Below are 17,383 nucleotides of genomic sequence, written 5' to 3'. Positions count from 1 at the left end.
GCAGCACCTTTGACCGACTTGACCAAGAAGGGGGCCTTCGCATGGACTGATGGAGCATAGGTTGCCTTTGATCACCTCAAGGAGGTGATGAGCAGTTGCCCTGTCTTGGCACTTCCAGACTTTTCCCAGCCATTCACGGTGGAGTGTGATGCATCCGGGGTAGGAGTTGGAGCAGTGTTGTCACAGGAGGGGCATCCCATAGCTTTCAAGAGTCAAAAGCTCCTACTGCATGAGCTGTCATATTCCATATATGACAAGGAGATGTTGGCCATTATGCATGCATTGGCCAAGTTCCGCCAGTACTTGGTGGGCAACCGGTTCCGAGTGAAGACTGATCACAACAGTCTTCGACATTTCATGGGGCAGTAGGGCCTCAATGACAGGCAACAGAGATGGGTCAGCAAGGTGCAGGCCTATGATTTTGACATAGAGTATGTGCGGGGGAAGCACAATGTGGTGGTCGATGCTCTATCTCGGAGACCAACTGGGTTATCTCTCATGAGCATCTGCCAGGATTGGAGGGCTCAGTTGTTGGTGGAGTACTCCAAGGACAGGAGGGCATGTGAGGTATTGGAGGGGACACATGCAGATGAGCATTACCGTGTGATGGATGAGGTCATCTATTACAAGGGGAGCATTTACTTAGTGCCCAACTCGCAGTTGAGGGAGAGGATACTCCAGGCAGCTCATGATTCACCACTGTCCGGACACCAGGGGTTCTAGAAGACTTATATGGTTGTTCGGGAGAGATTCACGTGGAAGGGCCTCAAGGAGGACGTGCTGCAGCACGTACGGGAGTGTGAGGCCTGTCAGCGGAACAAGGGGGAGCTAACCCACCCTACAGGACTACTACAACCACTTCCCATTTCGGAGGGGAAATGGGAAAGTATTTTGATGGATTTCATCACTGGGCTCCCCACAGTACAGGGGAAGGATTGCATATACGTAGTGGTTGATAGGTTGACCAAATTTGCCCACTTCTTCGCCATCCCCACTAGGTACACGGCTGCACAGGTTGCTGAGTTGTTCTTCCGGGAGGTTTTCAGGCTGCATGGGCTCCCCAAGAACATAGTGAGCGACAGAGACAACAGATTCATGGGTGGATTTTGGCAGGAACTCTTCAGGTTGGTTGGGACGGAGCTCACTCCTAGCACCAGTTATCACCCTCAAACTGATGGCCAGACGGAGAGGGTTAATCAGTGGTTGGAGGGGTACTTGAGGAACTATGTGACAGGTTAGCAGAGGACATGGATTTGGTGGTTGCATCTGGGTGAGTACTGCTACAACACTACGCACCACATGTCTATTGGTATGACTCCTTTCCGTGCCCTTTATGGATATGATGCACTGAATTTTGCTGATATTGTTTTTAGAGACAGTCGGGCCCCAAAGGCCAAAGACTAGGTCCAAGAGAGCCAAGATATCCTCAAGGCTCTCAAGGATAATTTGGTGACAACCCAAAATCAGCAAAAACTTTATGCAGGCCGACACAGGACAAAGAGGCACTTTGAGTTAGTATACCTCCGGTTGCAGCCTTACAGGTAGTGTACACTGAAACAGAAGGGGGCTGAGAAGCTACAACCATGCTTCTATGGGTCCTACCGGGTGACTAGGTGAGTTGGGGAGGTGGCTTATGAGCTGGAGCTGCCTCCAGGGAGTAGAATCCACAATGTGTTTCATGTCTCGTGCCTAAAGAAGGTGTTGGGACAACAGGTGACAGCAACAGCTGATCTACCCCCACTGGATGATGAGGGCCACTTGGTGTTAGAACTAGAGGCCATTTTGGAGAGCAGGGAAAAGAGACTAAGGAGCAGGACCATCAGGGAGTTCTTGGTATGCTAGAAGAACTTGTCGGATGAGGATGCCACTTGAGAAGGTGAGCACATATTGGAGCACCCAGCTTTGAGGTTGTTTGAGGGCAAACAACATTTGGGAGGGGAGGATTGTCATGTCCCTTCTCAAAGACATTAGTCATAGGGTGCAGCTACACATTTTTGGCACAATTTTGACTTAGGAGGAGGACCCCACACTTAGACTTAGGAACTATGGGGCAATTTCGACTTTATTTAGCAGTTAGTGGAATGTGGGGGCCACCCAAATGGGGAATTCAAACTTGGCCATTCGATGTGCTTGGAGGGAAATCAAATGGATGCATGGAGGGGCCCACATGAGGCTAAGGAGGCCCAAGGTAATAAAAGGAGGATCAACTCTCATTTTCAACCATCTTCTACATTTGCAAACAAACACTCACTTGTACGCTTTGCTGCTTAGCAAGTCTACCGGTTGTTTAGCCACGAATCTCTCACGTGGGAGATTCAACCTCTACTTCGGGGGACCATCTGTGCCCGCCCTAGGGAGGTTGTTCTAACAGGAGTTTCAGGGAGTCAAGGACAACAACACACTTCAGCCATCAGCGCAGAGAGGGAACTGCGTATTCCTGGGTAGCCAGAAAACACGCAAGAGGAGTTGGAGGTCAGCAAGGGGATTCATTGCTTGCTGGGAGATCCGGGAGTTGAGGAGGCAGTATAGAGAAGGCATTTTCGCTGGAGTTTGTAGCTAGCTAGACCAGCGCAGCAGTCAGTCGAATTCCTGGACAAAGGGACTGCGCAGAGGCCATCCAGCAGCAAATTCGTGGGACTTGGGGAGCAGTTGATCTTGGCCAAGAGCCATCCGGGGAGCTTGGAGTTGAATAGCACAGGTAAAACCAACATTTTGGAGGAGTTTGCAAAGGGATTTGTAGGCTGTTTCTTGCAAGTCAAAATTGGCAGTCGAAGCTGGGGAGAGGCTCCAAGGAGGTCGAAAATCCAAATTCAAAACTAGCTAAATTCCCTTTTGGTTTTTTCTGGGTTTTGTCCAAGGAGTCCGGGGCTAAAAGGATATAATTTTCTGGGCAGTTTTTGAGCACCTTCCAGCAAGTTGAAGTTCAGCAGGGCAGCAGTTTACTGGGGTAGCGCAGTGCAGAGTGGTGCAGCAGCTGGGCAGCCTTCAGCTCAGCTATTTTCCCACCTGGGGTTGGTCTTGCTTGTTCATTGGGACAAGCCCAGGTGCACCATTCCATTTCATATTGTATCTAGCCTACAATTTTTTAATAATATGGCTCAGCAGTTCCTTATTGGTAGCATTTTCATGGATGTTTGATGTGTGTTTAATTTTTATATGCTGCTGCACAGTTTATTTGCTTAATATCATTTGTATTCCTACCTAGGAACATTACATTCCACTAAGGTTGAAATTTTCGATTTCTCCTAAGTCCCATGTACCAAAAATATCTCCAATGCCTAGATTACAAAATTGTGCTATGCTTAGCACTTCCCCAATAAACTCCGTTAATCCTATTAAATGAAAAATCAAAATTGGGAATATTACATAATTTGCTGAAGGTGTTTTCCAGAATTTGCATGCTAACTCTTTGTAGAAAGGTGTCAAAGAGAGTTTCAAAATTGTGGAAAAATTTGCATGAATTTTTGCTTGGGTATATTACAGATTAGGGACATATGCCTTCTTTGTGGCACTGATTATGCATGAGAAAATGAAAAGAAAAACCATAAATATATCTCCTAACAGCTTACTTATTAGACATAAGCAGCTCCTACAGTTTAGGATCCATGTCAATGTGGTGCAGGGGCTCAATGTACAGCATTTTGGAAGTCATATAGCTCGACAGAAAGTAGCAAATACTCCCTCCACTCATGTGGCACTGCTCTCATAGCTGATTGTTGCTTTCTCACATACAAGTTTTGATAGAAAGTTTGGTTCATTATGGCCCAGAAATATCCTTTAGTATAACAGATAACTTGACAATGCTACCTCTAACGTACAAATTTTCTTTATGGAGTTGTTTTATATACTTCTGTTTAGTTGCTTTTCTATGGAATCATCACACCTTGTCCTCTGACTGCCATTCTTTCCCCATATTTTCCATTTGTTCCAAATAAACACTAAATGTTGAGATTATTTGCGAATTATTTGAGAGAAAAGATTTATGATATCAAACATTAGCTGATTTTCAGTGCTGGAGTAAATTCCCAAACACAGAATAATTATTATGATTCATGAATACAACATGCATAAGTAAATATTTAATGGTATACTGATTTTGGCATTAGGTATGGCTAGAAAGACGTTATGTAGGATCCCGACATACATCTGAATGGTTCAATACAGCTGGTAGAAACGTTAAAACTGGACTTATCGCTAGTGTAATTGTATCCCAGGTAATTATTTAACCTGTGAAGTGGTTTTTTATAATTCATTTCTGTTCTAGATTCTTTGATAGTTGTTTCAGATTGGGACCTTTTAGTTAACTTTGACAACAAATTGCTGCAGTGGACATGGGCTGCAACAATTTTGCAGAGTTCCAATGTTGCTTGGGAGTATGGAATTAGTGGCCCTTTCTGGTATGCAAGTGGTGCCACGATTCAGGTACCATAATTATTCTTACATGGGATCATAAATCAAGAATACAGACAGTTGTATTTTTTTGTATTAAAACTTGTTAACCTCCAAGACTATAAGGTGACTGGCAGAAGCCAATACAATAAACTTAACTTGAAACATCATTAATGTGGAAGTTTAAAAGTTTTGTTATTGCCAATATCTTAATAACATGACTTTTGATGCCTCGAATGTAGATAATTCTTTTTGGAGTAATAGCTATTGAAATCAAAAGGAAGGCTCCTTATGCACACACTGTTTGTGAGATTATTCGAGCCAGGTATGTGAATAATGTGCACTATTATTCATTTTTTTTGATGATATACAATAAAGTGCAACATAATCTTGTAATTAAACAGAGACATGTGATTCTTTATTTATATCCTTACTTAAATAAGTCTGTGCTGATAATCTACAGATGGGGCTCTGCTGCACACATTGTCTTCCTTGCATTTTGTTTCTTGACAAACATTATTGTAACAGCAATGCTACTTTTGGGAGGATCTGCTGTTGTGAAGGCGCTTACTGGAGTAAATATCTATGCTGCTAGCTTTCTAATACCTCTTGGTGTCATTGTTTACACAATCGCTGGAGGATTAAAGGCTACCTTTCTAGCTAGCTATATACATTCACTTATTCGTATGAGTCTGAACCATGAACTCAGTTTTGTTGTCACAATTGCATTAATTTTTGGTTGTTTGTTTTGCATGAGATAACTTTCTCTTTTCATTCCATCAAACCATTCACTTTCAATTTCTAAGTGTATTATTTCACTAGATAGTACAAAGGTTGATTTCTGAATTTTTTGTTTTCTCTTGGAATAAAATGGTGGATGGATGGATGTGAAGCAAAACCTAATTGTGGTTTGCCCGAGTTCTCCAATGTGAAACTTACCAAAGAGGGAAAATGCCAAAAATTAAATTAAATTCAACATGTTCAATGGGAAGAGTTGGTGAGGATAAGACAACCCCACCAGTCCATCCCTATGATGTTCCCAATTTTTGTGCATGCAATTATCACTTAGGGGTTTTGCAAAATTTTGGAAATATTATTTTGTGAGAGAAGAGAGAAATTATTATTTTAATGGGGTGGTGGAAAAATAATATTTTATTGGAGGAGGAAGACAATATTATTTTAATGGAAAACGGCAGAAAAAAATATTTTATTGAGAAAGGAGGCAAATTATTATTTTATTTAAAATAGCGGAAAAAAGTCTCCTAGTGGAAAATGGCCCCCGCCAATAAAATAATAGAGAAAAAGGAGAATCTAGAAGCTATAGGGAGCTCCATGTGGAATTATAAAAGGAGGAGGAACTCAATTGCAAATCATTTTACTCCTATCATTTCTATTTGACATTGAAAAGAAGCTAAAGCAAATTTCGAGAGTTTCAAGCAAAACTCAATAGCTGACTTCGGTGAACTTCGAGTGCCACTGTAGTTAGCTCTTGGGGAAGATTATCTCAATTCTTCCAACTGTGCCTATTGCAGGGAGCCTTCATCGTTGAATGAATTTTTTTATAGGTGTCTTCAGCTGGAGTTTATTGTAGGGTTTAGTAAATTCACATGAGGGCCGAGCACAAGGGTTGAAGAGCTCATTCCAAAGGGGCCAAACTTCTGAAAGTCACATCATTTTCCCAAGGTCGTATTATCAAGGTAAGCCACCAAGGCCGAGGGGATTTCACAGTGCCATTTGCTCAGCCCAAAACACCAGGGGTTATTTCCAGATTTGTGCATCAAGAGCAACTCAATCCTAGGCTATTTGTGATCCTTGAAGCTGGGTTCTCAATTCATTAAGGGAGGACAAATGTCTTTGAGCATTTCCAGAAATTTGGTGTCAAGAGAGGGCCAATTTCCTTATACCATATTGGAGCTGAGTTGGTCCAAGAATTAAGGAGGCCAAATCCATTAAGAGGGCAGCCAAATCACCCTCAAGAAGGACATACACGCACAGATCAAAGACTGAAATTAATACCACAGAGGAGAAGTGAATTATTGGGCACAATACAGTGGTTTTATAACAGTTTGGAAGAGGCCAAAATTCTCACTTTCTATAGGCCGAGTTCAGTTCACTATCAGGCCGAATTTTGTGTTTCCAGTGGAGCAGAAAATGTCCTCATCAGAGCATAGTACTGCTGTAATATTTCTGCTGTAGCAGACTCACCTGTAATTGAAGGCTGAAGTTGTTTATTGAGGGAGCTGAATCTGATTTTAATTTCCAGGCAGAAATTAATGGCATTTCTCTTTCATCAGCTGTGGCGAATTTCCAGGTGTTGCCCTCCCCTTTGCCTTGTAAAAATTGAAGAACAGTCCCAATAATGAATTCAGATTTTGCCTCATATTCTTGGTTGGAGTTATTTCCTGAGTTTACTCTTGAAATGTTTTGACTAATTTTCTGAACTATTTGTTGAGGGTATTCTCCGGATTTTTGCATGCCAAATGTTTAAACATTTTTGGAAACATTGCTTGAAGTTGTTTGGAATGACACAGTCATTGGTCTGTGTTGACCCTGCCACCTACACCTACCTACAAGTCAGTGAGAAAAACCTTCAACCCCACAAGGTGTGGTTGGTGGCAGGGAACTAAGAGAAGGGGTTGTCACACTAAATCCCTTTTCTCTTTGTTTAACCTATCTCCTAGGTTAGCTATGGGGGGTGGTCCCTAATATGCAAAACTAAGTTAAAAGAAATGCGAGGTTCTAGGAGAGATGTTAAAGTGAAAGTGGATTACTTTTCAGAATTATGAGCAAAATATGATATGAGCCATAAAAAACATTAACATAATAAAACCATAAAACCAGTGCCTTGAGATAAATTGCTCAACAAGAATGAAAGATACATTTTCTCAAAACAAAAGTAGAATGCTTCCAACAATGTGTGAAAATTCCTTAAACCCGAGAATCCCTACTGCAGCAACTGATGATATTCTCCTACTTGATAGATTTACATGAACAAGTTATTTGCAGTTTGCTATGGCAAACATCAAAATACATATACTGCAACCTACACCATTTAAATAATATGCTGAAACAAGAAACTGAACAATAGAGAAAGATACAACACAAATGACAGTTCTTTTTGGACAAATATCCTCGGAAAAAACCCAATGTGGTAAAACGGGTGTAGCAGATCTGAGGGTTTTTATTATTAAGCAGAAGTTATTTCTAAATACAATCTTTGGATGCCTTGCTAGCAATCCAGTACAGAGAATATCACTCGGAAAAAGAAATTAGTGAGATTACCTCACTCTACACTGCAAGTTTCCATTGATCCAGTAGCTGAACCAACGAGTTCCCCGGCTACTTCTGCATTGCCCCTACGTGGGTCTGTGTCAGCCTCTAAGGCCCTGTGTTACCTCTGTTGGTAATCAGTTTGCTTCTAAGGCGCTGATTCCATCCCTCCCGGATCAGAACATCAGCCTCCCAGAAAATCTCAGACTTCTGCGTGAAGGCTTTGCAGTGCTCTGTGTGGGTCTTGCGTGAGCTTTTCCTAGCTCTGTGTCACCCTCTCTGGCCTCTGCAGTGCCTCCTCTGTGTGTCTCTCTGCCTCTCTGCTAAGTATTCTTGGCCCTGGAGAAGATCCTCCAACCACAACTCTCTCTTCCCCTCTCTGCGTGATCACTACAAATCATTGCGCTGCCTCTAGCTTCAGCAATTCGATCTGACTGATCAACTCTTTGTTTTTCTTCCAAATGACCCTTAAGATTCCTTAAATAATCTTCTCATTGACATTAAACAACCCAGATTATAAGCTAATCAATGGCTATGATCATTTATGTTTGATCCTCGTCTTCTTCTAGAAGTTACACCCACAGTTAGATTAATACCCATTAATTTTAATTTCCTAAGTTTAGACTTAGAGTCTCATTAAAAATAATTAACTATTTTAATAAAACTGTCTCCGGTTGGAATTTCCCAAAACGCTTTTTGGTTTCTTTGGAATACATATGCCCAAGCCTCCCTGCAAAATTTGAGACTTAGAGCACATCTGATGCTACCAGAAATCAACACTCCCTCTTAGCGAGGAATGTGCTCTAGCAATGCCTCCCACTGAAGCTTCGCCCTGACTTCATAACATCGTCCTCTGCACTGTTGATGTCTGACCTGCTGCCCACCAACTACTGTGTTGCTGCTGTAACTATACTGCTGTTGACCCTGCCACTGTCAACATTGCATCTGTACTACAACTCCCTCTAAATTTCTGCATTTTTGTTGCTACTGCCACTGCACTGCAAACTGCTGCTGCTATTGCATCAACAACAAAAAAACATCCCAAATTACTGAATAAGTGTTCAGCATAGATGCATCTCGATGCTCAAGATATGACTGCTGCTAGTCCCACGTTGTCCCTCTGAAGCCACCGCGCTGTTGTTGCTACTACACTGTGCCTCCCTGCACTGTTGCAACTCTACACTATGCTGCTCAGACTTGGCGTTCTAGCCACTGTATCTATCACTCCAACACTTCTCTGCACCATCTGACACTTTAGTCCATCCTGCTACTACTTATCTGGGCTCCCATAGCAAGGTATTGATTTGAGAGGTGGGTTCCTCAAGGATCTTGAGCATTTTTAGTTCTTTCGTACTGTTATCTTTTTGGTAGCATCGGATGTGCTCTAGCCATAAAAATTGGTGGAGAGGCTAAGGCACATGAGTTCTAAAGAACTCAGAAACCGTTTGGTGAAATTCCACCCGGATTGTATTTTATTAAAATAATTAATATTTTTAATGGGGTTCCTAAGTCTAAACTTAGGAAAATTAAAGTATTAATGGGTTTTAATTAAAATATGGGTGAGAATGTTTTAGTAAGCAGATCAAGTCAAGATTTAATCTTAGCCATTGATTAGAGACTTAATCTCGGCCGTTGAAGTCTCAACGAGAAAAGTATAAGGAGGAGGCTTGGGGTTCATTTGAAATACACAGAGTTGATCAGTCAGTTCGATTTTCCTAGGGCAAGGTTTGCTAAGGAATTCGAACCAGTGATCAAGCAATGAGGATCAGAGGCAGTACAAGAAGGAAGTGATTTCCAGTTGCAGTGAATACACATTAGAGAAGACAGTGAAGGATAATAGAGCCAGTGTTGTGCCAAGGAGGGACATCGCAGCAACAAGTGGAGGTTGATGCAGAAGTGCTGGGGGATAGTAGAGATCAGTGCCAGGAATCAATGTGGGTGACTGGTAAGAGAAATCTCGATTTCTCAGCAACAGAAGCAGCAGTAGCCAAGGTTGACGCAGTCAGAGGGAGTCTCCACGCAGAATTCACGCAGTGGCTGCATAGGCTCACGCAGAGACTGCGCAGGCTCACGCAAAGACTGCGCAGTGGGTCATATAGGAGCTGGGGACAATATAGAATTTCCAGAATCAGTGTGAGAGAATTTCCAGTTATCTTCTCTGAGTGGATTTCCATTTTCTCTGGGGCATCCTATTGAAGTTTCTAAGTCTACTTAGTTAGAAACCCTCCATTCACTTTATCTAATTTATTTCTACTTTTGTTGCACAGAGTATCTAGGCACCACGACGACGCTCAGATCGGGGGCTGTCACCCTGATCTCCAATCTCTCCGTTTAAGTTATCTCCCTATAGTAGGCTAAGGGGGGTAGACCCTATGGAAAAAATGGAATGAAGAAGAACTAGTTGGGAACCAACCAATTCGGGAGACATAGCGAGGCGATCAAGTACTTGATTAAGGCTTAGCAAGGCTTAGAATTTGATTAGATTTTAAATGATTAATACCAATGCCTTATGGAGTCAATGATCCAAGTAATTGATTAGCTGCTGCTGCTTAGGAAACAGAGATATGAAATCTGTTTATAATTCCACGATAAAACTCTTTAACAATTGCTTGAAAATATTTGCAAAATGTCTAACATGTAATGAGCATTAAATAATCCAAGCAATGACGATAGATAGATGCAAGATATTCAACAGATGCACAATGTCTTAGCAATTAAATTTCAAGAGATACAAATACCTTAATCAACCACGAAATTTAAAAGCTAACCAGTTCAGATCCTAGAATTTAAATGATTATGCTTAAAATCCCAAATCTAGGAAATTTACCACTTTCAAATAGTTAATCTTCAGATATAAAAATTTAAGCACATTTAACTATAGAGAAATGACAAATACCACAAAAATTTACCTTTAGATCTTACCTTAGCACAAAAGACACCAAGAAGAAATTTTAGATTGACAACTTAATTATTCCTTAGGTGAATTTCTTGATATTTTAAGCAAGACTAAATGTGACCGAAATAAATCGAAAAAGATTTAATAATTTTTTAAAATTTTTAATGGGCCAGAGGCCACATAAAAAATTTAAAACCTTTAAATGTGAAATTTATTTCGATTTAAAACTTTAGGATATCTCAAAGTCACATTAATGTGAAGTCCCTTTTAGCCCTTTAAATTTTTTTAATTTTTTTAATGTTTTTAGGTTTTATATTTTGAATGAAAGAAACAAAAAATAAAACAAAACCCAAAAAAAAAACTAAAAATCGAACCTACACTAACAAAATAAAATGGAAATCGAAATCGGACTTTTGAATTTTTTAAAGTTTTTAATGAAACATAAAACAATTTAAACAAAGTTGAAATCAAACAAAAATTAAAATGTCATACCCAAAAAATAAACTAAACAAACAAAAGAAAAGAAATGAAAACGAATTCAAAGAAAATCAAATCAAATAAGAATAAAATGAAGACTCATAAAAAAAATTCGAAAATCTTAAAATAAACGTAACCTAAATAAAATCCAAACAAATAAAAATGAAACATAAAGAAAGCAAAGAGAAACCCAGTAAAAAAAAATCGAATTTGTATAAAAAAAGGGGACAAACTAAACCTAACACAAACTAAACAGAAGAAATAAAAAAAAATCGAAAAGTGTCTTGTTGTGTGTGTGTGCAGGATGGGCGGACGGAAGATTAGACAGAGGAGCTGAGGGTTTGTTTGCAGGTTTGCGGGCAGATGGAAAGGAGTTGGAATGGATGCAAGGAGAAACGTAGGAAGTTACAGTGAATGGGCAGCTGCGTGAGGAAATGGAGCAGCTTGCTGCGTGAGGATTTAAGGCAGCGAAGAAGGATGGAGCATGATGGGCTGGCAGAGGGTTGCAGTTTGAAGGAGAAGCGTATGGAGAAAAGGCAGTACGATGAGGCAACGCAGAGAGGGTTGGACGTGCGGATTGATGGGAGAAGGGCTGCAGACAGGCAACCTGGAAATGGACCATGCGTGGACAGCATTTGGCAGCGGGTGAGGACGGATCTGGAGTTGTAGCTGCGGGCTAGAGTAGGAGCAGTGACAGAGAGGGGATAGGCTGCGGAAATGGGAAGAGAAAAACGTTGGTATCGGACAATGAAGGCAAGGAGCTTAGGCAGAGTGGTGAGGGTGAAATATTTATGCGGGTTAGAGACTCAAAAATGAAGATGAGGCGCAAGAAAAATTTTAAAAAGTTCTAGAGAATAGAAAAACGCAGAGAATAAACCCAAGGCAATAAAACAAATCGGAAAAATTTTCTGTTGAAAAACCCCAGGCAGCAAAAAACGATCTCAAAACGATTTCTAAAGCCTCAGGAAGGCAGTGCAAATTCCACATAACCCAGCAACCAACGAATTTCGCACTTGTGTTCAGATTTATCAATGAAACCCTCGTATCATTGTTTCCAGATTTAAAATATTTTAAAACCCTTGGACTGCAGAAATAATGTCCCTGCAAAAGCTGGTTTTGAGGCTAGATCTTACCCTCCAGGGCCTAGATCTGGCTTCAAAATCAAACTTCCCCTTCAGATCTGCAACCTGTTCTCAAAACCCTCATGCATCACCCATAAAAATATCTTATGATAAGCCTAGGATCAAATTCTGTTAAAATTGGCAACTAGGGCCAAAATCCATGTGGGTCATCTTATTTATGGCAGCTGATATTTTTCTTGGATCCCTCTCATTGAGAGGTTTAGGATTGATCTAAAGATCATCCGATTCCGATAAGTATTCATGGAGTTATGAATTTATTTGCATTATAAGACAATTCGTCAAGGTCGGCCAGCAACCAAATAAACCCCACATGTGCTCAACGTTTTAGTATAAATAGAGGTGGCCTTCAAGTCATTTCAACACACTTGGGATCTCTTCCTCTCTCTAGTTGTCTTTGGGTTTTATTAGGAGGAGAGATCCTAAGGAATAATGTTGCCTTGATCCAGAGGGCAAAAAAGCTGGAAAATCTGGAAAAGCCAGAAATGCCGGAAATGCCGGAAAAGCCGGAAATGCCGGAAAAGCTGGAAATGCTGAAAAAGCTGGAACTGCCAGAAAAGCTGGAAAATCCAAAAAAGCTGGAAAAGCCGGAAATGCCGGAACTGTCGGAACTACCGGAAAAGCTGGAACTGCCAGAAAAGCTGGCACTGCTGGGACTGCCGGGAACAACCGGAACTGCCGGGAACAGCCGGAACTGCCAGAACTACCGAAACAACCGGAGCATCTGTCTCCGAAGGAGAGCAGCATGCAAGGGACAGCTAACTAACATTGGGACAGTTGTATGGTACTTAGCAACAAATACACCAAGCATGCAATGTTACAACTAGCATACAAGGGACAACTAGCATGCAACAACAAGCATGCTAAGGACAACAAGCATGCTAGGGACAACAAGCAAGCAAGGTGCAACCAACACATAGGTCAGGATGGCAACATGGTGCATCAATGGCAAATAATGTAGTAAAGTGATGGGTACAGTCATGATTAATGAAGCGTGATGAGATGCAACATAGTGATGATGGGTGCAGCATGGTGCAGTGCAGTGAGGTGCAACATGATGACGAAATGCAGCACAACGATAGGTGAAGGAGTCACCTTGGAGAATTAGTTGAAACAACATGTCTTCAACTGAACTCATGTATCATCTTCTTAGAGATGATCTATGCTCTTATCTAGATAAGTCAAAGTGTTGACTTCTATTGTAAACGTACTATCTCTCTCTCTCTCTGCTGAACTATTGAAGAAAATATAAGAAGAATTGATCAAGGGTTCCCCACATTGGGGTTTGTCCCTGGCTAGCGCCACATCTTGTGTCCTGTTGTCTTGGCTTGTCTTCTGCGATTATGTTTATGTTCTATCTACAGTTTACTTTAATGCTGATGTGATTGCTAATCTGGAAAAGATATGGAGCTAACTGTGAAAATTGAAATAAATTGCTCTAAGCATAGAACATACCTAAAATTAACATGGTATCAGAGCTGAGGTGAAGACAATGCCCAAGCAAGAGTGAAAGAGCAATCACCGAAGACAGTTGGGAAAGGACAAAAGGATCAGTGGATTCCTCATCCCTCTTCAAATTCACCAAGGGTGAAGTCGAAGCAGAGAATATTATCAGAATGGCGCAGCGGAATATGGCCTACCTAAAGATCACTTCATTGGAAGACCGGATCTCAGGGTGGAAGGAAAGGCAGATAACTAGTTCGGCCATTATGCAAAGGAGTGTTCGAATGGCAGGGACACATCACTTGATGATGATAACAATCATTCCAGGGACATCTTCAGTGATCAAAGGAATGATAGGTAATGTAGGTCATCAAGGAAATGGCCGACTCTTCATAGAAAGCAAGGAACCCCAGGTATGAAGAATCAAATGTTGTTTCTGATAAGATAAAGAAGCGTTATCTTGTATTGGCCCTCTCCTTCAAATTCTTTGGGAATCTGGCTTATAGATTGTAGTGCTTCAAGGCACTTCATCGAATAGATGGGTGCACTCTCTAATTTGGTAGAGATGGAAACAATCGTGGGATTATACTTGGAGCCGATGCCACCTGATCGCAAGAATAACCTGGTGTCCATCTCGGAAATGGAAGTCAAAGGTTTCAGGGTGGCATTCATTGATGGAAAGGTACATGTTAAAAAATATAATTTTCAAAGATGCTTTTTCTCATGGGTTCAGGGTTGGCAATTTGTATCAAGTTGTAGGATGGTCCATTGGGGATCATGTCAATTGACATATCGCATCTATAACACCAGAGGTCTACCTATGGGGCCCTACCTGATGTGAGTCAAATGGTGATAGGGATGTCTGAATTTAAGTAGAACATGAAGGTACATGTCTAAGATGTACCGAAGGAAAATCTTATAAGGGGACCATCCCCTCATGCAGCAGGTCCACAAGTTTGGAACAACCCAAGGAGTTTGAGATTCATGATCGGGAATCTCATGTATACAGGTGGAAAAAAGCCCTCTATGGCTTGAAGCAAAACACCCCAGGCGTAGTATGAGAGGATTGATAGCTGTCTGATGAAGCTGAGATTCACTAGGAGTGAAACCGATCCAAACCATTACCCAAAGGTTGTGGATGATAGACCTCTCATACCAGCACCTTATGAGGACGACCTATTTCTGACAGGTGCAGACCCTCTCATTCGCAGAAGTAAGAGGGAGTTGGATTCCAGATGTCGAATGATAAACTGCAAGCCAGTGACTACCTCGAGGATCTTAACTTTTAGAAGTTATATAGTAGTGATGTCGGACCAAATTTGAGAAATGCCTCTAAGTTTCATAAACTCATTCATGTTGATGTTCTTGGTGAACTTCCGTCCGAACATATGTTTTGAAGTTAGCATGGTGAGCTCATATTTGGTTGAGCCTCACTGGATTGGTGCCAAGAATCTTCTGAGATATCTTCGGGGCACAATCTCCCATGGATTGAGATACACTGCCGGAAATATGAAACTGCATGATTATTCGAATGCTGAGTGGGCAGGGAGTGTGGAGGATCACTAGAGCACTTCTCAGTGTTGGTTCTCTTTGGATTCTGCTTCGATATCATGGATGAGTAGGAAGCAGAAGTCGGTTGCTATAAGCACCGCCGAGACCGAATACATAGCTACAAGTATGATCTCGTGTGAAGTTGCATGGTTGCAGAAGCTCTTAAGTGAGTTGTTTATACACATGATGAATACCACTGTGATTCTCTGTGACAACCAGAGGGGGGATTCGATTATTGAGGAATCCCGTATTCGATGATTGCTCCAGCAGATAGACATCAGATACTGCCTTATCTGCGATATTGTAAGCCGATGAGCGAGGAGGCTCCATCGCATTGAGACTGATGTATAGGTCGCGGACATTTTGTCAAAGCCCCGCGGAAAGGTCAAATCTGTGACTTTCCCGAACGACTTGAGATCGTTGAGAGACCTTCTTATAAGGGTCCTTCATGTTGCATGCATTGAGCTCTGGGAGATCTGGGGGGCTTGGGGTACTTACTGGAGCAACATACAACCACAGGGCGACTCACCCTCCCTTGGTGGTGTGCTATGAACAGGATGATTAGTTATTCTGTGGGTCGGGATGATTAGTTCTCTCGTGGCAACTGTGGAACAGGATGATTAGTTCTCCTGTGGGTCGGGATGATTAGTTCTCCCGTGGCAACTGTGGAATAGGATGATTAGTTTTCCTGTGGGCTAGGATGATTTGTTCTCCATGGCCAGGATGATTTGTTCTCCGTGGAGACTATGGAACAGGATGATTAGTTCTCCTATGGGCCAGGATGATTTGTTCTTCGTGGCGACTGTGGAACAGGATGATTAGTTCTCCTGTGGGTCAGGATGATTAGTTCTCCGTGGCATCCACTGACAGGATGATTCGTTCTCCTGTGGACAGGATGATTATTTCTCTTGTCGAGGCATCCTACCCATGCAGTCTGGGACTCATGGGAAGTAACTCTCATCTGATCAATGAGTAGGAAAATGAGAATAGGGACCATAGTAGTACTATCGATGGACGCATCGCTATATCTACCGTACTCCCTATGCTAGGATGACCTCCATTTATCTGGGATCAGTATGAGTGGTTTGAGACACTTTCTTGTGACATTGATCTAGGATCAATGAAACTCATCTGGGATTAGTATGAGTGGTTTGAGACACTCTCTTGTGATATTGATCTAGGATCAATAAAACTGACTTCAGGTCAGTAAGAGTGATGTGACACACTCTGTTCAGATGAAACTAACTTCGGGTCAGTAGAGAATGGTATGAGACATTCTCGACCAATTCTTCTTCTTCATGGTTTAGCAGAGTAGAGCAAAGCAGATCAGAGCAGAGCTCAGTAGAGCAGAGCTTAGCATATCAAAGCAGAGCAGAGCTCAACATATCAGAGCAGAGCAGAGGAGTGCAGGGCATTGATGACAGAGATAGTACAGTCGGACATATGGATCAACGGATGGAGTTCTCCTTAGTTGAGAGGGAGTGTTAAAATTGGCAACTAGGGCCAAACTCCATGTGGGTCATCTTATTTATGGCAGCTGATATTTTTCTTGGATCCCTCTCATCAAAAGGTGTAGGATTGATCTAAAGATCATCCAATTCCGATAAGTATTCATGGAGTTATGAATTTATTTGCGTTATAAGACAATTCGTCAAGGTCAGCCAACAACCAAATAAACAGCGTTTTAGTATAAATAGAGGTGGCCTTCAAGTCATTTCAACACACTTGGGATCTCTTCCTCTCTCTACTTGTCTTTGGGTTTTAGTAGGAGGAGAGATCCTAAGGAATAACGTTTCCCTGATCCAGAGGGCAGAAAAGCCGGAACTGTCGAAAAAGTTGGAAAATCCGGAAAAGCTAGAACTGCCAGGAAAGCCGGAACTGCCAAAAAAGCCGGAAAAGCCAGAAAAGCCGGAAAATCCGGAAATGCCGGAACTGCCGAAACTGCTGGAAAAGCCGAAAATGCTGGAAAAGCCGGAATTGTCGGGACTGCCGGGACTGCCGGGAACAGCCGGAACTATCGGAACTGTCGGGGACAGCCGGAACTGCTAGAACTGTCGGGAACTGTCAAAACAACCAGAGCATCTGTCTCCGAAGGAGAGCAGCATGCAAGGTACAACTAACTAACATTGGGACAGTTGTATGGTACTTAGCAGCAAATACACCAAGCATGCAATGTTACAGCTAGCATGCAACAACAAGCATGCTAGGGACAACAAGC

The 17,383-nt window shown here is 41.9% G+C and overlaps 1 protein-coding gene across 1 annotated transcript in view; it reads left to right on the top strand.

Annotated features, from left to right (window-relative positions):
• Positions 1 to 17,383, top strand: part of LOC149250304 (urea-proton symporter DUR3-like) — a 423,880-nt gene that overhangs the window by 195,984 nt on the left and 210,513 nt on the right. The window contains exons 2-5 of the mRNA XM_089456425.1: positions 4,107 to 4,214; positions 4,327 to 4,422; positions 4,632 to 4,714; positions 4,853 to 5,073. Of these exons, the coding sequence (XP_089312551.1) occupies positions 4,107 to 4,214; positions 4,327 to 4,422; positions 4,632 to 4,714; positions 4,853 to 5,073 (508 nt within the window). The remainder of the gene's footprint in view (positions 1 to 4,106; positions 4,215 to 4,326; positions 4,423 to 4,631; positions 4,715 to 4,852; positions 5,074 to 17,383) is intronic.

Source organism: Pinus tabuliformis, chromosome 7 (genome assembly GCF_031772625.1).
Source record: "Pinus tabuliformis cultivar Carrire ecotype Pingquan chromosome 7, CPIR1, whole genome shotgun sequence".
In the NCBI taxonomy this organism is placed as follows: Eukaryota; Viridiplantae; Streptophyta; class Pinopsida; order Pinales; family Pinaceae; genus Pinus; species Pinus tabuliformis.
This window is presented reverse-complemented; position numbering and strand designations above follow the sequence as displayed.